Raw genomic sequence first — 23,872 nt, 5'->3', positions numbered from 1 at the left:
CAAGTGATTTTGGGAACAGAACAGCAAACGGTTGCTGTAACTTTTCTTTGTTACATAAATTTCTATTATTTCTATTGTACAAGTCGGTTAAAATCTAAGGGAATAGTGGGAGAACACGAGTATTATTGAATAATAACAACGCGCATATATGCACATACTTGCGCGTGCTGCCAATATTTTTCAGACAATACCGTGAAATTGAATCGGTTATTGAAAAAGGACATTCCGAGAAAAAGAGAGAGTTTCGAAAGTTGGTGTGGTTAGGACAATAAAAATTTCAGTACGATACAATATACGATGTAGATATACAATATACGATGTACGGTAAACGATTGACAATAGACAATAGACGGTAAACGATACTCCGTACCTACTTATATAGGTATTATTTAGATTCGAGATTCATTACTTCGTGTTGGTGCATACTGCACGCGATCAACTTTTTCTTCTCAGTTTTTGCACGAGCCAATCAGAATTTGCGAATGCGCCTCAAAAGAAAATGGCTAACTCGTGTCGCTGGGTTCGAGCGTATCTTTGCGCGTCGTTTTGTGAACCCCGTAGTCTGCAATCACGTTGACGTCTATCGCCATTTCCTCGCAGGAGGATTCTCTTCATTTTCTTTCTAAGGTATATACTACTTTCTAGCTTTCAAGTCTTGGCCATTTTTCAATCGGTCCACCTCTCTAACGATGCGTTTTTATGAGCGAGTGTTAATTTGTCGATTAAAACGACATGTGTTGATGTTATCGTGAGTGTAAAAGTGCATCAACGTATCTCGAAGAAATATGGATGCAGTTTCGTTGCCGGCCGGCGAAAATAATTCGCAAACAGTTTCAGTGCAATTTTTCTTGGGACACGAATGATGCAATCAAACGCCCAATGCGTTATTTACAAATTTCCTTTTCTAACGAATCGCTGTATCTCGAAATATCCTTTTCGATACGAACGTTTTTTTTTTCTTTTCTTTCTCGTTCTCGTTCTCGTTCTTGTTCTCGTACTCGTACTCTTTTTCTTTTTCTTTTTCTTTTTCTTTTTCTTTGTTTCCCGTATTTTTTCTTCATTTCGTCCAAGTCTAGTGGTGTCTAGTAGGTAGAAATACCATCGCATCGGTAGAAGATACGTTGTGCCGTGCAAATCTTATTGCATATTAGTGAATATCTCGATATTTTCGAGCCACGGCGCGGCACACTCTTGAACGCGGGAAATTATACGTTTGCTGCGTTACGTGGTACGAAAGGCAGATGGTGTTCAGTTTAAGTTTCGTGGGAGTTTATTTCCTGTTCTTTGAACGCTTCACTTGTTCTTCGAACCGGTCTAAAAAATTTGTTTAATTTCACCATTTCCTTTCGATACATCCGTGTGTTTTGTTCTATTGTTATACATTGAATTCTTTCGTTTCGTATCGTCTTTTATGATACGTATCTAACCAAGACCATTTGCTGAAAAATATACTTGAATTGTGAAAGGGTTAAAAATATTTCGGGCATCGTTGAATAGTTCGACAAACATTAATATTTTCATGGTTTGTTATAATTTAAAAGGTAGTCGTTTTCGACCACTAGTTGCAACAATTCAGAATTGTTTCCTTTTACACTTCTTTGTACAAGGTTGCATATATGTTTCTGCAAACAACATTACTAGTTTGTAATTTTTCTAAACAAGTGTACTGTAACGTAATATATATTGTGGTTAAATAATATTTTCGGAAATTTCAATGAAGCAAGCAAGAATTCTTTGCAACCTCATATTTGACGTGAAATTTGAATTTTGTAGCTATGGCGGAAGGGAATGGGGAAATAAAAATGGAAGAAAAACAGCCTAAGGAAGAAATGGAATATGTGGAAAGAACAGAAGACTTTTCAAAACTGATCCAATACGGTTTGGATGAAAAAGTAGCCGCTAAATTAGATGAAATTTATAAAACTGGAAAATTAGCTCACGTGGATTTGGATGAAAGAGCATTGGATGCTCTAAAGGAATTTCCCGTTGATGGCGCAGTGAAAGTACTCACTCAGTTTTTGGAGTCTAATTTAGAGCATGTGTCCAACAAATCAGCATATTTATGTGGCGTAATGAAAACCTATAGGCAAAAAAGTAGAGCAGGTCAAGGTACTGGTACTGGTACAAGTACAACTCCTAAAGCTCCAGATGAGGATAAGATAAAGGTAGCAATTATATATCACGTATATTTTTGAAGCTGTTTTGAAGAAGATCCAAGAGGGAAGATATTAAAGTGAATTACAACATTTCAGATGATCCTCGAACGAACCGGCTATCCTTTGGATGTAACTACAGGACAAAGAAAATATGGAGGACCACCTCCGAATTGGGAAGGTCCCACACCTGGAACTGGTTGCGAGGTAAATAGAATGAAACTGCGAATAGGAGCAATTCGATTTCTAGATTTACCATGAAATTATTTTGATTCTAGGTATTTTGTGGAAAAATCCCAAAAGATATGTATGAAGACGAATTAATTCCTTTGTTTGAAAAATGTGGAAAAATTTGGGATTTGAGACTAATGATGGATCCAATGGCAGGTTGCAACAGAGGATATGCATTTATCACTTTTACTGACAGAGAAGCAGCACAGCAAGCGGTCAGAGAGGTATGTAGACATTTATTAATTTCCATATCAGTGCATAGGTATATGTTTGTGAAGCGTATAAATTCTGATATATCCTACTTAACGATATCTTGGTATGGATAAATTGACTCCCTTTACTTTTGTTTCTACAACATATAAACACACTACAAAATTGTTATTGCTACTAGAATATATGGTCTTTCGAAATGTTTAAATGTAACTTACAACTAAATTCCTTTTTTTTTCTTGTTGGTTGTCTTTTTCTCTTCTGTCTGTTCCGTGGCTTGCAACATGTATCATTTTATTTTATATTTATCTTAGCGCTTCACAATATCATGTCAAGTTACAAGGCAACGAAAAATCGGGTTTCGTATGTCTCTACTACCTTGTATCGGCATCGATTTTTTTTCTTTTTTCCATTTTTTTTTTTTTTAAACATATATATATTTAACTGACCAAATGTAGCTAACTGGTCCTGTTATTTCAAAATCTACTCCTTTCCTTCTATTTCTTTTTTGAAATTAAACATTTCGAACGAAGTTTTTCATATTTCTATGTGGCTTGTTCTACGTTACGTTTTCTCGCTTTGTTTCCAGTAGTTTTAACTGCGATGTCATAGTATTGTTTCGCTATCGATAAGAGTAAAAAATTTGAAATTGCAATACTTTAGTTGGGAACAATCCACATATTTGTTTCGTTAGCGTATACGTCCCTGATGAGTCGTGTTTAAGAATATATTTATATCCAACACGTCCCTCAAAATTTACTAAGAATACAATAATGAAAAAGGCAAGATCCAAGTACATGTGTGTACGTATGTATAGACGCGCGTACATATACCGATAATATACGATGGACGATGTTAACACACGTAGAGAAGTAGGAGATGCGGTAACGATATGAACAGAGAGCTTCGAGTCTTTGCTAACGACCACGATAATCCCAGAAGGGAGTATATCGGCGTAATAACAAACATATTAATAAAAATCCGTTTTGTATCGTGCAATCGTTCTATGTAAGATACATAGAGTAATTCTGGACTGTTCGAGACGCGTTGAAACGCTTTCTCCGTGTGTTTTCGACTACTGTTTCGTTGAGTTGACTACTTCGCTATATGGTTTAACATCGAGTACAAGTACATGTGTACACGTATGCACTTATGTATAGAGAGACGCGCGCGCGCGCGTGCATACGCATACGTATACACGCACACGAACAAAAACATGCACACATGGATACATATACAGATATTAATATGATATCCTATGGATGAGTTTCTTTTTCCAGCTCTCCTCTTTGCTCAGTGGGCAAAATTGGGAGTGGAGAACCTTCCAGAACATTGATGATGAAATAATAATGTTAATAACGATGTTGATGATGATCACAATAGCGATAGTAGTAGTAGTAGCAATAGTAATATTTTATTTCAATGATAATAACGATAGTAATACTAGCAATACAGAAAGGAACAATATTAACGGTAATTTTAACGACGATAACGACAGCAACAATAATAATGACTGTGATGACGATAATAATAACTAGAACAAAAAGGAAATAATAATAATGATAATAATAATGATAATAATAATGATAATAATAATAAATATAATAAGGATAATAATAATAATAATGATAATAATAGAGTATTTGTGGTAGTAGTAGAAGTAATAATTGAGTGATTATAACAATAATAACAATAATAGTAGTAGTAATAGTGATAATAATAATAATAATGATGACAATAATAATAATAAAAATAACGATGATGAAGATAATGATAATGATAATGATAATGAGACGTTGGTTAGTAATAATGTAAATAAAAAGAAAGAGAATAGAGCAGTGACAATAGTAGTAATTTGAAAAGCTAGAGGAACAGAAATATTTCGCGCGATCGAATTGGTTAGGGGTACCTGTACCCAATTGGTAAATTCATATTGGACAATGATGATTGTAGTAGGAAAATTTCGAGAAATTGGTAGGTTTAAAATTTGTTTACAGGAACACGTGATCCGTGTACGCCGGTTTCCTATATTGTGAAGACTCGAGCGACAAAGCGCATGCCACTTTCTCGCTTTCATGGAACCACGCCATGTTGATTATTTCACTAAATTGTACATTTTGAAAAAATTTGCCTAAATTTTCCTGTTTTTCGCAATTACATAAAACACAAATTATCTAATTGGAACAATATTAGGCATGTGTCTGTTTTCTTCATCCCACAGCTCGATAATCACGAAATAAAACACGGCGAGAATCTGAAAGTAAAGATTAGCGTTCCTAATCTACGACTTTTCGTGGGGAACATACCAAAGTCAAAAGGCAAAGAGGAGATCTTGGACGAATTTGGTAAATTAACAGGTAAAGTGAATTCGAGGCGTGTGTACCTACCTATCTACCTATACCTACCTGTCTACCTGTATTGTAACTTAAGAGTGGTAGCTTTTAAGTAGTGGTTGTAGATGGTATGGAATTCTGGAGCATCCAAGAAAAAAAAGACGGTGATCGCGCGCGTGATCGCGTGATCGTGCGATCTGCGATATATAACCTGTGGCACCTTCAGTTCTGGTCAGTCTCCTTGCCTCTCGGTTTATTAGTGAACAGTAACACCTCTCTGGTCCAAGTCTTCTTTTCCTCGCATATTTAGGTTGAGTTATGAGTTACTTGCTTCCCGCTATCAGTTGTCACTTTCTCTTCCTTTCTCCTATCTTCTTGTTCTCATTGTCAACTACCATTCTCTTGGTTGCCATCACATTACCGGTACTGGCCAGTGCCATTACCAACGCCACCTCTCCATCTCGCCACCTCTCCATCTCGCCGTCGCCATTGCCACCGCCATCGCCATTGCCATTGCCATCGCCACCGCCACCGCCACCGCCACCGCCACCGCCACCGCCACCGCCACCGCCACCGCCACCGCCACCGCCACCGCCACCGCCACCGCCACCGCCATCGCCATCGCCATCGCCATCGCCATCGCCATCGCCATCGCCATCGCCATCGCCATCGCCATCGCCATCGCCATCGCCACCGCCATCGCCATCGCCATCGCCATCGCTACCGCCATCACCAACGATATCGCGGCAACCACCACCGTCATTCCATCGTCCCGTCACACTTTAGTCATCTTCATTGTTTCGCTGGTTTCATCGCTTCGTCGAGCCTCTGATTTCCCGTCATTTCTGTCTGTCCATTTCTCCGTTTACTTCAGGTCCTCTCCATTTTTGCACATTTAACTCACAATCTCGTTTTTCCCTGGCTTTTCTAGACCATCTCTTTCTTCGACTGCTCTTATAATTTTTAACACTTCCACTCGAGTCGTTTCGATACGATGCATTTCACGGTCGACTCGTCGATCACACCTTTGCTCTGTTTTCTTTAATACTGTTTTCTTTTTTTCTTCTTCTCTTTGTTTTCTTTCTTTCTTCTTTTTCATCATGAACAATGCGGAAAAGAGACGGAGAAACTGAAAGAGAGAAAATGTGTGGAAGCAATAGAGTACGAATCTTAGTTTGGTCGCTATGTTGGTAGATAATGATTCGGTGTATGCAAAGTACCCACGGTGTTTCGCGTGGTTATACGCTCGTGTCCTCTGCGTGGCGACACACTAACGCGGCGATTCATGACTGGGCCTCGAGCATGGGGGTATGGGAGATTTGCGTGGACCGCTGGGGCGTTTGGCTCGCTAACAAACGGACAGGCACTCCCATCCACCTATCCACTCATCCAGGCGCCTAGCCCATTTAGACACGTTCTAGCTAGTTCTAGTCCGTTTTAGCTCGTTCTAGCCCGTTCTAGTTCGTTTCGATCCGTTCTAGGTGACGCGTCCAGAGCACGCGCCTGGACCGCCCCCCACGTCTAGCCATGTATCCCGTTGATCAAGTCTTCCAGTCTATCCAGACTCTTCCTACTGTCGTCCATCTATCTCCCCAATGTTTACGTCATCAACCGTATGCAGTTAGTTTTCCCGCCGTTGCCTCCGCGATTCACTTTCCACCGATACATCACGATCCTCGGCGAACTCGCTTGCCCCGACCCGAACGTACGATATGTTCAAACCTTCCTGAAGGTCGCTTCACGAAATCCCACGTTCAGACAGCCAATAAGCAGGTGAAATTGTTAAAGGCAAGCTTAATTGGCACTCTCCTTCCACATTATTCTTACAGCTGAATGATTATGAGATTCGGAAAGGGAAAAAGATTGGTGTTACCGTATCTTATAACAATCACCGCTTGTTTGTGGGAAATATTCCAAAGAATCGAGACCGAGATGACTTGTTCGAAGAATTTACAAAGCACGCACGTAAGTTGACAATTGTCCTTAAATCAGCAACAAGCAGTAACCAAAGGAAGTTCTGGGGGACAGATGGTGGGTTAAATCTGTGTTGTCTCTAGAAAAATGATCGGCTATGTTTATTATCCTATTCGAGATCGGAGGTGCCAGGTGGGTTAATTTTAGCCCTCTCGCATCATTGAAAACTAGGCAAATTATTGCGATCGGATCGACTCGACTCGACTCGACTCGACTCGACTCGACTCGATTCGACTCGATCCAATTCGATCCGATACGATCCGATCCGATCCAACCCGATCCGCTTAACGAATATAGCGCTCGATAAACGTATTTATCACTTTTATCAACTTTTCCCTACAAAATTTTCATTTTATTTTCGATTTGAAAGACAAATTATTCGCTTTCTCGTTTCGTTGTTTCCAATTGTTTGTTTATTTGTTAATGAAACGAGATTTGAGTTCGGGTAACGGCGTTTAAACGATCGTACCAGTTTGTTGCGTCTCACAATCGACCATATTTTCTTAGGTTTGCTCGCTTTTCGCTGTACTTTGGCTTTCGTTTACGGCGCCAATACTTGCCGTTGGAGTCGTAAAGCAAGAAAACTGAGAGAAAAGTAAATCCCAAGTGATTTTGGGACGCATCAACTTTTCGAAATCGGGATAAAGGGGGGTGATTGATGGAAAATGGGAATATCTACAAATATAAAAATAGTAGAGCACAGTATCGACCAAATTATAGAAGTTTCTATACATATATAAGTATTAAATTATGCTTCTAGATATCGTTCGGCAGTAAAATTAGGACTATTTGTCCGTCGAAAAAGTCTCTATTCCTTTCTCGACCATTTTCACGTTTTCAAATTTTCAGATTTATACGAGTCGGTGACTCGTAAGTGCGATCGGAGCGATCGAAGCGACTGAAGCGTGTGCGTACAGAATACGTTGTTTACTCTGTACGAGCATGTGCCCTTATTTATGCCAGTTTGTGCGATTGCGCGAGTGCGTGAATCCATGAATCCATGAATCCGTGAATCCGTGAATCCGTGAATCCGTGAATGCGTGGAAGCATGAAACCGCGGGGACACGTGAGTGCGAGAATGTGCGAACGATTGGACAGGTACACGTGGGAGAATGCTGGAACCGGTATGCGCGTTTCTTTGTATGTTCGTCTGTACGTCTGTCTGTTATTTGTTTGTTTATATCGCATTTTCGCATGTAATATTAAAAGTCTGGACACAGAGAGGAAAGGAGATACAGTAAGGAATAATAGAGTGAACAAATTGAATGTTAATTTCGAATTGACGAGGCATAAGATGGTCGAATCTGAAAGTGCGATCGATGAAATTTGTAGAGACGAAACGACGACGAAGCATCCGAGTAGCGTAAATAATAACGATTCGCGGACCTATCGGATGAAAAGAAAGGATGTCGCGGCTGAATCCAAGTGGAATGGTCGCGGTGCACTCGCGTTGGATGCCTCGTCGTCCACGCGATAATACGCGTATTACTCGGCTTTTAAACTGAGAGGAAGGAGAGGAGAACTATACAGTTTAAGGGAAAGAGGGTGGAGCGGTGTAGCGTGACGATCGTACGCGTCGAGGAATAACGTGCGAAGCTCGACTGTTCACGTTCAGCTATGCACCCGCGTTGGGAAGGTTTCGAGTTAAACGTTTCAAAGGATCGGAAAAACGAAGATCAGCTATCGCATTACCGGTCGTACAATCGGTCCTCCCATATTTTGCTCCAGTCGCGAGGAGTTTCAACGAAACGAAACGAGACGGGACGGGACGGGACGGGACGGGACGGGACGGTCCGGGACGAGACGAGACGAGACGAGACGAGACGAGACGAGACGAGACGAGACGGGACGGGACGGGACGGTCCGGGACGAGACGAGACGAGACGAGACGAGACGAGACGAGACGAGACGAGACGAGACGAGACGAGACGAGACGAGACGAGACGAGACGAGACGAGACGAGACGAGACGAGATGTGACGAGACGAGACGTGACGAGACGAGACGAAACGAGACGAAACGAGACACAAGTACAGTTCCGTAGTGTCGCCATTGCGTATTCGTGACTCGATCGCTGCACTGCATGGAAAATCTAATAGCATGCCAACTCTACTATTTAATGATTCTTGTGCATTCTCCATTTCTATTATAGCATTTCTCCGTATGGGTTACGAGTAGGTACACATCGAACAAAACATAACGCCATGTTCATTTTTATTGATGTATTTTATAGAAAGATTAATTCTAACATTTGGCAGTTTCGAAATTCTCTAAACTCCTAATATACGCTCGCATTTCGTTCCACTTGCGACAAACGTACGATAGATTAAGCGATAGGTGTACAACAGATTCCTGATAGATTTCTTATTTTTCTTTTTGGTAGGGGTCTCGTTAAACAACCTTCCCTATTTCCTCGTTGTCGGAATAGGTAAACGTATCCGTTTCGTTCAGTTGCTTCTCGAATATTGCAGTAGCGATTGGGAAGTATCCGTCTATGCCGGTTGTATTTGTCTTTATTTTCTGGTATTTTCTTCTTCGTCTTTGCTTTTTTCGTCTTGATCTTCATCTTCGTCTTCGTCTTCGTCTTCGTCTTCGTCTTCGTCTTCGTCTTCGTCTTCGTTCTCATTCTAATTCTCATTCTCATTCTCGTGGTTGGTTTTATCAATTTTAAGCTCGATTTATATTATCCGTTCAAACTTTATCAGACATAGATGTTTATATTTTTCGTTTCTATCCGTTCCAACACACGTTACGTTTCAGACACATGACCCTTGTTATTCTCGAGAAGAATATTTTCACTGAAAAAGTGGAACGTGCCTGTACGGATATTATAAATCGTCCATTATTCGCAAGATTGTATTTTTGGAGATTCGAGTTCGATAGGTGCTGCGTGGCCAAATTCTGCACTTATGGTACAGCAGCATTTACATAGACGTTCGTAGTATCGTGATTCGTGAATCGACGTTAGATTTCGTGTGATCTGCGTACGTTTATGGGTATTCGTTGCAGGCGTTTCTGAACGCGTTTTTCTCGAGCCGCTTCTCAAGCCTTTTCTCAAGCCGTTTCTCAAAGCGTGTGCGTGCGTGCTTGCGTGTGTGTACGCGTGTGTGTCGATCGGGCCGTGCGTGCGTGTTTCGCGTGTATTTGCGTGTGTTTGCGTGTTCGGTATTGTTTCTTCCTGTCTCCTTCCGTTTAGTTTGATTTCGTTTTATGCGTGCGTGCGTATGTTGTTTTGGTGAAATTCGCTGGTTACACGTACACACGGGCACACCTACAGGCAAACGCACACGCTCACGCACACTCACACGCAGCGCAGACGCGCGCAGGCACAGAAAGATGCGCGCGCGCTCACGCATTGGGTAGTTGTATTTGCGATGAAACGCGAGTGTAATGTGTTCTGTATATTTGGTAATTTAGAAAGAGCTTTGAAAAGAACAAATAACGACGTTGTTTTCGCGCGTGGATATTGGTTACGGGAAAAGTGAGAACAGCGCTAAGGTTTTCTTACGACAATAGCGTGCGTCATGTTCTTGCGCGTGGCTTGACGGTGCGTATTGTTGTTTAAATCTAGAGCTTGATATCGGAGATTCACCAAATAATGTCGCGGCAGAGTATCGATCTCTCGCAAACGTGTTTCTTCGATTTCCTATATGCAACACATAGGTATACATTGTGCGTTGGTAGTGTAGCGTTGAAACAATATTTGAATGCTTGTAGGCGAGGAGAAAAGTATCTTTAATGCAGAAACGGCGATTTTCCTTCGCGATGATGTGTGGCTGTCGCTATATTTTATCGGAAAACAGCCATATTGTACCGGTCATTCGAGTATTGTGTGTACTGATTCGTCTCAAATATTTCGCTGTTTCACGGGTTGTCGTCACATTACTAAATCACATGCCTAAATCAAATTTACGCGTCCTCTCCCACCCCCAGCCCCACCCCTCTCACTCTCTCTCTCTCTCTTTCTCTTCTCTCTTTCTCTTCTCTCTCTCTCTCTCTCTCTCTCTCTCTCTCTCTCTCTCTCTCTCTCTCTCTCTCTCTTTCTCTTTCTCTTTCTCTCTAACCCTCACGCACGTACACACACACGTACACACACACGTACACGAACACACACACACACACACCTGTTCATATACCTCTCTATCAATCTATACATTCGTCTCCATCCTGTGTATCTGTCTGTCTGTCAGTCAGTCTGCCTGTGTGTCTGTCTGTCTGTCTGTCTGTCTGTCTGTCTGTCTGTCTGTCTGTCCATCTATTACTCGATCACTCACTCACGCACTACATCATCTTAAACATCTGTTTCTTTGCCACTAATTTGTTTTTCGATTTCTATTTCCAAGTCTGTGTTTTTTCTTTCTGAAATTTTTCTCTCCTTTTCCTGATTGCGTTTGATAAATATTCAAAGCTCGAGTATAGGTAACGCCGACCAAATAACGTGCAATCGATCGCATTTTACAGACTCCTCTGCTACAACGTATCGAAGGAAAAGAAATTGTATCGGCATAGATGAATCGAGTAGCACAGCATTTCGCGTATACGCGCAACTATTTCGTTTAACGGAGACTATGCAACGCGAGATCGCTTCTATTCATTCTTTATGTTTCGGCAATGTTTGTTTTTCCTTTCTTTTTTTCTTTTTTGGTTTTTTTCTCTATATTTTGATTTTTTTTTGTTTTTTTTATTTCATTTTATTTTATCTCATTTTATTTTATTTCATTTTATTTTATTTTATTTTATTTTATTTTATTTTATTTTATTTTATTTATTTTATTTATTTTGTTCCTTTAACCGTAGATACATACATACTCGTAACGCGGACCATGTTTCGATGAAATCGATTGATCCATTTTGTATAATTTTTCCATCGTACAGCTGGCCTGATGGAGGTGATTATCTACAGCTCGCCGGACGATAAGAAGAAAAATAGGGGTTTTTGCTTCTTAGAATACGAATCTCACAAAGCAGCATCCTTAGCGAAACGAAGATTGAGCACGGGTCGCATCAAGGTCTGGGGCTGTGACATAATAGTCGATTGGGCAGACCCTCAGGAAGAACCCGACGAGCAAACGATGTCGAAAGTAAGTGGACCGAGACGTAGCGCCTCGCGCTTATCCAGGCCGCGATTCGATTCTTATTTCTTTAACGTCCGTTTTATCGATTCTCCAGGTGCGCGTACTTTATGTGAAAAACTTGACGCAAGATTGTTCCGAGGAGAAACTGAAAGAGTGTTTCGAGCAGTACGGTAACATCGAAAGAGTGAAAAAGATCAAGGACTACGCTTTTGTACATTTCGAGGAACGGGAGAATGCGATCAAAGTAAGAAACGACCGTGTCTCGTGGATCTAGGCTAGACGCGAATCGTCCTTCCATTGTACACTCGTTACCATTTTAGGCGATGAACGAGTTAAACGGGAAGGAGATTGGTGGCTCCCACATAGAGGTGTCTCTCGCAAAGCCACCGTCCGATAAAAAGAAGAAAGAGGAGATGTTGCGCGCTAGGGAACGAAGAATGTACCAAATGTTGCAAGTCCGGAGCGGGTGAGTGGGATTTTGCATTGGAAATCGAAAATCTAAACTGGCTCTGATATCCATCGATCAGGAGTTGGCGAGCGGAATGATGTTCAATGTTAATTTCCTATTCGTCGATGCGATTACGCCCGGGGCGAATGAACGTTCCGAACAAAAGACTCGGGGCGACGGAGCTCTATCTGTTATCTCCGCGCCTGAGCTCTCTTGTCCCGCTCGCCATCTCGCGAGAACGTTTTATGCGATCGATTCGGTTGTACCATTGTTGGAATTGTTTTGTCTAGAGGTTCTCCGTCGCATCCGAGTATGATGGGAGGACCGATGCAGGTACGTGGACCCGGCCAAGGTCCTCGCGGCACCGGTGCAGGTATGCGAGGACAAATGGGACGAGGCGATTATGGTAAGTACTACCGGTTAAGTTTCTCGTTCCTCGCGATTCCATCCTATATCGTTCTATCATGACTGCAGACACAAATGCATTTTGTTTTCGCACTTGGTCGTCTCGTTTTAACAAGCATTTTCGTATACAAGTGCAACCTGTATACGCGCGTGTTCTTTTCGTCAAACGAATTCTCCATCTAATTGATATATTCTACTTTCGCTCGCGTTCATTTCCTCGCACAATTATCGCGGGCTTGGACCATTGCGTTCTCGGTAGATTCCGAAGCCGCCAATCGAAACAAACTCACCCCATAGAGACACTTTACTTTTCGGCTCTGTTCCGCCGACTAACTCGTTTTCTCGAGCCATGTCCATGAATTCTTGTTAGGTTAACCGCTAGCTTTATTTCGAGAATGAAGATTTTCTACAATTTCTCTGTTATACAAAGTCGTCTTTTCAATCACGAAATCGAGTGTCCATGAACCTGTTGGAGTTACCATCCGAGTTGGAGTTGCCAACTGCGCGTCGGTGAATCTGCGACAACAGTGTGCGCGCGAGAATATCCGAATCGCTCCCTGATAGCGAAACGCGCTGGAGCAACCAGGCCCCGCGATCTGGATCGATTTCCCTCGCGTTGAGATAAAGGGATGCGCTTCGCGAGAGATCGCGCGAATAGAGTTTGCCGCGAATGAAATAAAACATTGATTTTGGCCCAAGCCCGGCGTTATTGTATTTACGTTTTCTACATTTTTTCGGTTATTCGACCTTCAATTGCCGCGCGTCACTCTTCCATTGATTTTGTTTCGTTGTTTAACAAATTTCACGTACATATCAATTCTCCGAATTAGTTTGATTTATTCCGCCTAACAATTTCGATATGTGTTAATTACGAATTGAAATAATTTTCACACGTTCCATATGTTCTCCGACACATATGTGCGTTTCTGCATATGTACACCGAGTGTGGCTTAACGATGTAATCAAAGCATCTTGTTGCCTTACCACTACCACTTCCTGTCACACTTGTTTTTTTCTTTTTTGTGTATACGTATATATTGTATATACATAGCACACAGTCACGCGCGCGCGCGCGCGTGCGCGATACCACCCGCCCGCCCGCCATCCCGGTCTCCACGCGCGTACACAGGCGCGTACACAGGCGCGTACACAGGCGCGTACACAGGCGCATACACAGGCGCGTACACAGGCGCGGGCGCGCGTTACTGCGTTGATAGAAAGAAGGCACCTGAACGAAATGCAAGTCTATAGAGTCAGAACGGAAGGAAAGAAGGTGGTAGTACTCTCTCTTCTGACACGCATTATCGGCATTAATGTGTTGCTCGTAAAAAACGGTTAGACGATAATCGTTGAATACCAGAAAGAAAACGCACAGCGAAAGAACCTTGTTTAACGTGTGGTGTCTCGGTTGCTAACTCTCCATCAGCGCATGTATTCACCCCGCACATACACACAGTGGCGCGCGCGCGCGCGCACGCACGTGATTGGGCGATGACTCGATACTAGCAAGCGGGACGGCACAGGGGCAACAGGAGTCTCTCGCTGTGTTGTGCTTATACTTTTCATTGGTTACGCGCAATCGTATCAACGAATAGCAAATTTCCATCGTAAACAAGATGAAAACTGACCAATTTAGACCCGCATTCCTCCGCCTAGCAATCGAGTGATCTCCTAACAGTATGTATGTGTATACGTGAGTGTATATGCCTACAAACGGTCCTCGCTCGACTCATCGATATTTCTATTTCTAATCGGAGGATAATAGGGAATCGAAGCAACGTTCCAAGCGAAAACTGAATTGCCCGTGTTCCACGCGTTTCACGCGTTCAGAATATCACGAGTCGAGCGAGTGCATTGCGTGTACGCACGTATACAATTATACATATGAATCGTTATGTGTTATTATTACCATTATCATTAACGAACAATCATTGCATGCGTATCGTTTGTTTTGTATTTTCGTATTTTCGTAATTTCGTAATTTCGTAATTTCGTAATTTCGTAATTTCGTATTTTCGTATTTTCGTATTTTTGTATTTTTGTATTTTCGTATTTCCCCATTTCCCCATTTCCCCATTTCCCCATTTCCCCATTTCCCCATTTCCCTATTTCCCTATTTCCGTGTTTCCGTATTATGGCATCGAAGCGAGACGTACTTTCCTTTTTTTGTGGCAGTGTGCAACGATTAATCTCGCATTGCCGATTTTATTCGAATCCTACATTTTTCTATTTTCCGGTTTTTTTTGTTTTGTTATTCTGTTTATGTTGTTGGTTTCATTAAGTTTTAAGTAAGCGTGTGCATTTCTTTGGTTTTGTATGCATCACAAATTCAAAAATTTGTTTACAGCTCTCGTGGAAATAGGTAAGAGATATCGCGATATCGCGATAGCGCGATATCGCGACGATGAATGGAACGTGGTAGAGTATTATCCGTAGACTTGTGTATTTTCCCCCCTTTTTTAATTCTGCTCAACGTGTGAAAGCATCTTGCGCTCTCGGATCATCGAAAATCGTTGCGCGTACCTGATCGCATAGAAGGTATAAACATGATAGTAAAGTTTAGTGTAGTATAGCATAGCATAGCATAGCATAGCAAGACATTTCATATCGTATCGTACCACGTCATATCACATTATCTCACACCACATCACATCACATCACATCACATCACATATCGTATCCTGGCGCATCGTGTACCGTACCGTACCGTATCGTATCGTATCGTATCGTATCGTATCGTATCGTATCGTATCGTATCGTATCGTATCGTATCGTATCAGACACGTACACGAACACACGCGCGCGCACACAGTACACGCACACACAATTGATATATACATACGATAGAATAGCGTATAAATGAAGGGATTCGAAAGAAAAAGAAAGAAAGCAGCGCGCGTACATGCACAGAGAAGTATCCGCATAAAGACTTTCTATGATCCGTGGAAAGCGTGGAATTTGTCAGGATACGTGATGGTGGTAGGGTAATTGTTGCGAAGTTTTTTCTTTGTAATGTTGCGATGCAAAGGAAAAGAGATGTTTTTTTTGCAGGATGATTCGATGATTTCGTTGAATCGTTTCCGTAGTTTATCTATGATATACACATCAGTAACGCGGTTGGCAACGGGGTTCGTAACGCTGTTCGTAACGCTGTTCGTAACGCGGTTCGGATGTACGAATTTTTCTTTTCTTTTTTTTCTCTTATTGGAGTTTAAGAACCATCTTTTCCCGGCATGCTTTTTCTTACTACGAAACACAAGTATTAGTTTTGAATAAGTTGTCGATTGGATATACATATTATCGTGGCTAAATTTGGGTCTATTTGTAATGTGTGTTTTTATAGATTATGATTACGACTATTACGGTTATGGGGATTATCGAGGTGGCTACAGTGATCCATATTACGATGACTATTATCGATACGAGGATTACTATTTCGATTACGCGCCGCCTCCGCCACCTGCCAGAGGGAGAGGCAGGCAGCCTCAACCGGTGGGTCGCCTTTTTTAATCGTTCTAAAGTCGTTTCCGTTCTCGAATCATTTCTTACTTTTAATATGATTCGTATATCTATGTGTGTGTCTCTGTATATGTGTATATATATATATGTCTCTCTCTGTCTCTCCGTATGCGTACGTACATATATGTACATATATACATATATACACACATTGACGGTAGTTTGACTGTGGCACAGTGTTCGCGGACGATCCCAACTACACTATTACACGATCCATTCGACTTGTCCCGAAAAATCAGCTCGTTCGTTCGCTCGGTGCGCTCTCGTTCTCGAGCCTCGGACCGCGCGCGCGCGTCGTTCTCGTCGTTCTCGTCGTTCTCGTCGTTCTCGTCGTCTTCGTCGTCTTCGTCGTCTTCGTTGTCTTCGTCGTTTTGCTCGTTTACATCGTCCCCGTCGTTTCCGTCGTTCCCTGCCAACAGCCGATCTTGCACGTTCCGCGTCTGTACATATACTGCGCGTCGGTCTACCAACACGAGTATGCGATCGATCGTACATGGAGTGTATCGTGTAATCGTACAGAGTATCGCATTGCGAATCGATCAACCGTCCTACGAGCGAAACAAATTAATGGATCATGTAAGATAACGTATATCCCGCCTAAGCATGCTCGTGCGAGCCTTTACCGTGTCCCCTCTATCGCCTTTCCACCTCCACGAATAATCCTTACCATCGAGTATCAGAGCGAGCACACACCACTCTGCGTGTACGAGAGGGATTGCTTTTCCGATCGACGATCCGACCAACTGACAGCCGACAGCTTCGGTTACGAGCACCGAACTAACTCGAAACCAGAGAGAAAGAGAGAGAGGTAGAGAGAGAGAGAGAGAGAGAGAGAGAGAGAGAGAGAGAGAGAGAGAGAGAGAGAGAGAGAGAGAGAGAGAGAGAGAGAGAGAGAGAGAGAGAGAGAGAGAGAGAGAGAGAGAGAGAGAGAGAGAGAGAGAGAGAGAGAGAGAGAGAGAGAGAGAGAGAGAGAGAGAGAGAGAGAGAGAGAGAGAGAGAGAGAGAGAGAGAGAGAGAGAGAGAGAGAGAGAGAGAGAGAGAGAGAGAGAGAGAGAGAGAGAGAGAGAGAGACGGAAAGAGTGAGAGCGTAAGAGCGATCAACGGAGAGGGCTAGGAACAAAGAACAAGCGGACAAGACGCGAAAAGATACTACACATCGGGGTAAACGCAGAGAGAACAGCTCGCGACAAACGAATCGCGGCGGCAGGCAGAAACGGAACGAACGAGCGAAAATCCGACTAAACGACTGACCAATCCGATCAACGGATCCTTCGTTTCGCCGCGTATTTACTAATTCCATTGCACGAACTAACGTAGTCCCGTTATTCCGAACACGTTGCCACTTTCAAATTGCTTGCCAATCATATCTGAGCCATAGTAGACCCATTCTAAATTGTTCAACGAAAACTTAGCCGGGAAAAGCTTTACTAGACGAAGGAAAGTAAGAGAGAGAAGTCGAAAGAAAGAAGGAAAGACAGACAGAAAGGAAGAAAGAAAGAAAGAAAGAAAGAAAGAAAGAAAGAAAGAAAGAAAGAAAGACAGAAAGAAAGAAAGAAAGAAAGAAAGAGAGAGAGAGAGAGAGAGAGAGAGAGAGAGAGAGAGAGTGAATGCGAGCGAGCTTGTGGACTGGGGCATCCGAGGGGATGCGAAAGAATGAGCAAATAGATGACGGCCAACGGGAAAGTGAAAAATAGTAGACGATGGAACGTTTCGCGAAACGCGTAAACGGTCTCTTTGCAGACCCTTGGAAGATCGAATTGCAAGTTGGAGGAAAGAAAAATGAAAAGTGTTCGTTGGAGACGTTTAGCTTGTAGGCCAGGTTCCTTTAACATTGCACATTGCACGCGTATTCTGCGAGGCACTCGACGAGATTCCAACAGTGGTCGGAGAGTTGCGTAACAAAGTTTCGACTGTCTCTTTCCGTTTGTGTACGTATCGCGTGCACGATGTACGCATTTGCGCGAGCACCTACTCCTCCCGCACACGCGCAAATATGTACTGTGCAGGTGTGAGCGAAGGATACCGAACGGTGAGTAGTTGAAATGATATATTGGGTCGGCGAACTTTTCACACGAACGTGTGTCTCGTGGCTCGGATATGATACGTATAGGTAGATAATCTGCATAAATGAGTGAACAAATAAATAGTTGGATAAACATGTAAATAACATATGCATATGTATACATATATACATATATACATATATACATATATACATATATACATATATATATATATATACATATACATATACATATACATATATACATATAGATATACATATATACATATGCATGTATTAGCTACATATTTATTGAATGATTTATTTATCTATTTATTTATTTATTTATTTATCTATTTACTTGTAGACATTTTTATATACTGTAAGAAAGCATTGGATATCGCGCGTAGTCATCGTTACATCCATGCCATCATTGATCTTTTATTTAACCGACTCGACGAATAGACTGGTTCGACCAATCGATAGATTAAGTATAAATAGGTAGTTGAATGAGCTAAGCTGAAATGTCGATAGAGAGATAAAGGTAGCGAAAGGATAGTTTAGATTCTTTCTACTAGATAGTTTGTTCTCTCGATCAATGTTTTTCCTGTAACGTGTGTGTACACGATTATGCGTTTATTTTCGTTGCTGCTGTATCGTTTGCATCATCGTAGTTTCGTGTTTCCGTGTTTCGTGTTTCGTGTTTCGTGCTTCGTGTTTCGTGTTTCGTGTTTCGTGTTCCGTGTTTCGTGTTTGCTGTTTCCTGTTTCGTTTGAATCATCTTTATGGAATTACAACGAATTCCGAGTCGAGGCCAGCTGCTGCGCCAAACGTATATTTTCTCGTTTCTATTGTTTACAGGGAACTTTTTACTCGGTGATCAACCTCCGTGTTGTACGTAAATTAATCGGATACGGCGGTACCTGTTCTCCTATTCTTATTCATTCTACTCGTGCGAAACGGTTGGTCATCCGTTCTGTCCAAGTATTCTTCCAACAGTGCTCGTCGTACGATTAATCGGCGCAGCGATACATATTCGTTGGTCTATTTTGTTTCAACCAATTGTTCTCGACTGTTGCCCGATCCGTTCGAGAAATCGTATTATTCCCGATTACGTTACGTATTTTTTCGGTATGACGATAGCGTCGGTTCGTTTCGTTCGAACGAGAACAACGCGCCTTCCTCTTTATTTACGTATGCGTGTAAAAGTATCATCGAACCACAGTTTCCGTGTCTGCGCATACCACGTGTTTTCCTTGTTGTAAATGTTTAATTATATTTCGATGCGACGACATGTCATTACGGAAATACGAAATCGTAAAGGGAAGTTTATTCTTAAACGTATTTTATCGAATTGCATTAGTACGTTCGTTTGCTCATTTCGTTCGTTCGTTCGTTCGTTCGTTTGTGCGTTCGTTCGTGCGTTCGTTCGTGCGTCCGTCCGTGCGTCCGTCCGTCCGTCCGTCCATCCGTCCGTCCGTCCGTCCGTTTGTTCCTTTGCTCACTCGTTGAATTGTTCCTTTGTTCATTTGTTCATTTGTTCATTTGCTCATTTGTTCGAATCCTTGGAATCGTTCGATTCGTAATTTCGTCGACTCGAATCGTGTAGACTTCGATCACGACGGTGAAAGGAAAATATGGCTGCGATGTACGTGTGGGGTGTGCTATGAAAAGAAGTAAGAAAAATATTACGGAAAATCCTTTGGCGGAGAAACGAGAATTTACAGGGTTCGTCGCGTACATCGCGCCACTGAGTAATCGGTAGAATCGATAATGTAATTGATGGCTGTTGCTTGCTAATAAGCTTAACCGTGTAACATTGATGCTTACGCTTCGACCAACAACTCCCTGTAACGATTATTCGCTTGTGTACCACTGAAAGTTTGATTCTTTGAGTTTTGTTCTTGCCGACGGTGCGCAGTAGGTTAAAATTCGCTTAAAGTTCCCCCGCCAATCCAATTCGGTTCGCTTCTCGCTTGACTAGATTGGATTATTCTGCTAATACTGTTACGGCTGCCTGTACAAAATATGGTTGGTAAGATTTGCTTCCGGACGAAATCCTTCTATCGCTTTTTTCTTTCGTTACACGCGTCGCATCGACGCACACGTATCCTTATCGGTGCATAGGATGTACCGCTAAATACGTTGCAACTTCCTCTTTCCGAGGCTGTACGCGACACGAAACTTTTCTCTCCTCTTTTCTTCTTCTCTGCTTTCTTCTTTCTTCTTTCTTCTTTCTTCTTTTCTTCTTTCTTCTTTCTTCTTTCTTCTTTCTTCTTTCTTCTTTCTCCTTTCTCCTTTGCTCCCCCCTTTTCTCTCTTTTTCTGCCGTTCTTCGCGTTTAAGTGGAAACGATATAACGAGAGGCAAAGTAAACGTCGAAATAAACCGATCAATGTTTCATTTTCATCCGTTACACGTTATCTTTCGTTATTCGTGTCTCGTCTAGTTTTGGAACCACGACAAGATTGGGTAACTTGTTCAGCGTTGCAACCTATGTAACACTCGACGCGCGTATCTGCGTCTCTCGCGGGTCTCTCGAAACCCTTTTTCGTTGATGTTCCACTGTTCTACGCGCGCTCTCTTCGATCTGTACCCTTGACTTTTTACTTTTCACTTTTCCCTCCTTTTCCGTTTGTTTCTCTCACGTAACACACATACTTTCTCTGTCTACCCTTTTCTCTGTGCAATAACTTGGTACAACATATATACACGTTACATATGTCTCTTTATGTACCACGTACATACCATGTATATACTGTACAAAATTAATATGTGCATATTAACGCAACACGTACACGTAGTTTCAGGCACGTACCAAGTTTGCGCGACATATACGTGTATATTTAATTTGTATGTCACGCGTTTGTACATATTTATATATATTTATATATACACATATATATGTATGTATGTATGTATGTATGTATGTATGTATGTATGTATGTATGTATGTATGTATGTATGTATGTGTGTATATATGTATTTGTTTTTATACATACGTTACAGTGTATTTGAATTTGTGTATTTAGTAGATGTAGAACAAGTACACACAACTATAGCCAATCAGCCTTGAGGAGATACTAATTGAAATACGCGAGTCTGATATTTGCATCGTTTTTAACATCGAATAGGTCTAGTTTACGAAGAGACGATGTACAGATACGGAGAATAGAAAAACAAGTGCATCGTTAGTGTATTTGGACGCGTGTAAAGAGAAACGAGGGAAGAAAAGCTATTTTCTATGAGAAATACGTTCAATGGCGTGATCTCAGGTGGAAGAAATCGAATCTAGTCTAAAGATGAGATCGCGATAGCGTGCGTGTGAATATTCACGTGAAATTTGTGGGAGGGTGGAGCGATGAGAGAAAGAGAGACTAAGCGAGCGTGTCAGGGTTGGGAGAAAGGAGGGGAGAGATAGAAATAGAGATAGAGATAGAGGTAGAGGTACAGTTAGAGAAAGAGAGGAACGACGGAGTGAGAGAAAGCGAGAGAGCGAGGAAGGAAATGCGTGACTGATGATGGAATGGGAGAGGAAGAGGGACAAGGGGAGTGCGCTTATGCTGTACGAGCGTAACAACATTGATAATCAGATGGGGTAACGATTGGGTGTGTGTTATTTGGTCAGGCTGGACGTGGTCGTGGAGTAGTGCCCGTGGCCGAGTCGGTGGGCCGCAAGTCCGTGGTCCAGTCAGGGGGGGACGCAACCCCGCAACTTCAGGGGCCCGTGGGCTCCAGCGCCTGTCCGCTCGTGGGGGGGTCCGCGCCAAGGGAAGTTTACCAGGTGAGGATGGTCTGTATCTCCACGATAAATCAATCACATTTACACCGTTAATGTATCTTCTTCCCTTTTCCTTTTCCTTTTCCTTTTCCTTTTCCTTTCCTTTTCCTTTTCCTTTTCCCTTTCCTCTTCCTCTTCCCTTTGTTCTTCCACTTTTCCTTTTCCTTTTTTTATATAGCAGTACAGTATTCACGATCGCGGTCGGGATCGAGACGTCGAGGTCCCGATTCAGGTCGATCCAATTTCAATTCCAATTCCAGTTCCAGTTCTATATATTTCACCCAGAATTTCCGCTTTTCCTGGGAATTTCGTAAAGTTGTATTTCCGATGAACTGCTTCGATCCCCGAATCACGCGTAATTTTCTATGAAATTTTCCGATTCGCGTGAATTGCTATCTCGTGGGAAACAACGATGGCGTACGATCCGCTTGGAAATCGTTGTCGTGGTCTTTATTCGGATTCGATTGATATCGTAAATTCGGAAGTATCTCGTAGAATGGAATAATAGAAATGTTTTACGGAAGAAGCGTAGCTTGGATCCTTGAGAATGGGGGGATCGCAACAGTGTTTGATTTCTGTCGGATCGTTCTCGGTTGAAAGGATCGCGCGGAACTCGGGGTTCGAGGGGACGCCCTTTCTTACGCCTGCCCTACTCGCACCTACTCCCAGAATCAACTTGGTTTAAACTTGGCCCGATTGCGAGATCTGTTCTATCCAGATTCCTTATCCGATCCGACTCGATTCCTTCGAACATAGTATCGTTTTTTCGATTGATAATGGATTATCGTTTCTCGCCCGCTACTCGAATCGCCGTTTCCTTCATCTGCGAATGATTTGTTCGTTTTCTCGTTTAAATCGCTGTCTCGTCGTCGTCGACTAAACAATGACGAATACATACGTATTTATTTAGCTACAGACATATAAACGTACATACCGAAAGATCTAAAGACTCGACGACCCGACGACCTAATCAAAACCGAAAGACCTACAGACCTACAGACCTAAAGACACGGTAGTTTGATCAAGAAGCGAGAGACGTGCAAGAATCGGAGTGCACGCTAGTCGAGCGAACAAAAGAAAACGAGATCGAATCGTGTGGCGCGCGCGATCGAATCGGCGAGATGACGAACATGTGTTTATTTGTTTGCACAGCAGGTAAACGAAAATTTGACGGGGGTCACCAGAACCAGGGGGAATCTAAGCGTCGCTTCCAGAGCAATTGGGGAAACCAACCCCTCGCCCAACAACCATTGGGTAATGCGTACGGATTGGCGAGTGTGAACGGTGGTAGTGGTGGTGGTGGCGGTGACATCGGATTCGGCGGCAGGCAAGCCGCGCTCGGCGGTGTTTCCAACGACGATCACGAGTGGTACCAAGACTCTTACCAGTCGTGGAGCTAACTTCTGCGAGTCTGTGAGTGTGAATACGCACGTACACAAGCACGAACGCACGCACGCACCAGCAAACGAAAGAACCATCTAACCGGCGGAACGGAATCGAACGGACAAATCGCGTGTACGGCAGACGAGAGGAAACGGAGGGGAAGGGGGAACGACAAGGAGAAGGAGTTGGAGAGGCAGGACAGAGAGAGGGCGAGGGAGACCGAGAGGGAGAAGGAGAAGGTGGAACGGCAACGGAAAGGAGAAAAGGAGAGAGAGAGAGAGAGGGAAAAGGATGGGAAAAATCGACGGAAAGGTTGCTGCGCGACGAAGGAATCGGCCGAGGCGAAACAACCGGAGAAGA

The 23,872-nt window shown here is 42.6% G+C and overlaps 2 protein-coding genes across 2 annotated transcripts in view; both read left to right on the top strand.

The window, feature by feature from the left end:
* The first annotated feature begins 473 nt into the window (after positions 1-473).
* Positions 474-23,872, top strand: part of Syp (synaptotagmin binding cytoplasmic RNA interacting protein) — a 25,225-nt gene continuing 1,826 nt past the window's right edge. The window contains 14 exon segments of the mRNA XM_031989587.2: positions 474-627; positions 1,774-2,165; positions 2,253-2,360; positions 2,432-2,608; positions 4,816-4,951; positions 11,776-11,981; positions 12,070-12,219; positions 12,296-12,441; positions 12,714-12,829; positions 15,176-15,190; positions 16,172-16,320; positions 21,977-22,001; positions 22,004-22,141; positions 23,282-23,872. The exon segment at positions 23,282-23,872 is cut by the window's right edge and continues 1,826 nt beyond it. Coding sequence (XP_031845447.2) covers positions 1,776-2,165; positions 2,253-2,360; positions 2,432-2,608; positions 4,816-4,951; positions 11,776-11,981; positions 12,070-12,219; positions 12,296-12,441; positions 12,714-12,829; positions 15,176-15,190; positions 16,172-16,320; positions 21,977-22,001; positions 22,004-22,141; positions 23,282-23,529 — 2,004 coding nt within the window. The 5' untranslated portion in view covers positions 474-627; positions 1,774-1,775 and the 3' untranslated portion in view covers positions 23,530-23,872.
* Positions 16,249-23,872, top strand: part of LOC116432461 (cubilin) — a 22,805-nt gene continuing 15,181 nt past the window's right edge. The window contains exon 1 of the mRNA XM_076370558.1: positions 16,249-16,320. The gene's annotated coding sequence lies outside the window, so the exon portion shown is untranslated. The remainder of the gene's footprint in view (positions 16,321-23,872) is intronic.

Source organism: Nomia melanderi, chromosome 9 (assembly GCF_051020985.1).
Source record: "Nomia melanderi isolate GNS246 chromosome 9, iyNomMela1, whole genome shotgun sequence".
NCBI lineage: Eukaryota > Metazoa > Arthropoda > Insecta > Hymenoptera > Halictidae > Nomia > Nomia melanderi.
The sequence above is the reverse complement of the archived record's forward strand: the minus strand, read 5'-3'. Positions and strand labels throughout refer to the sequence as shown.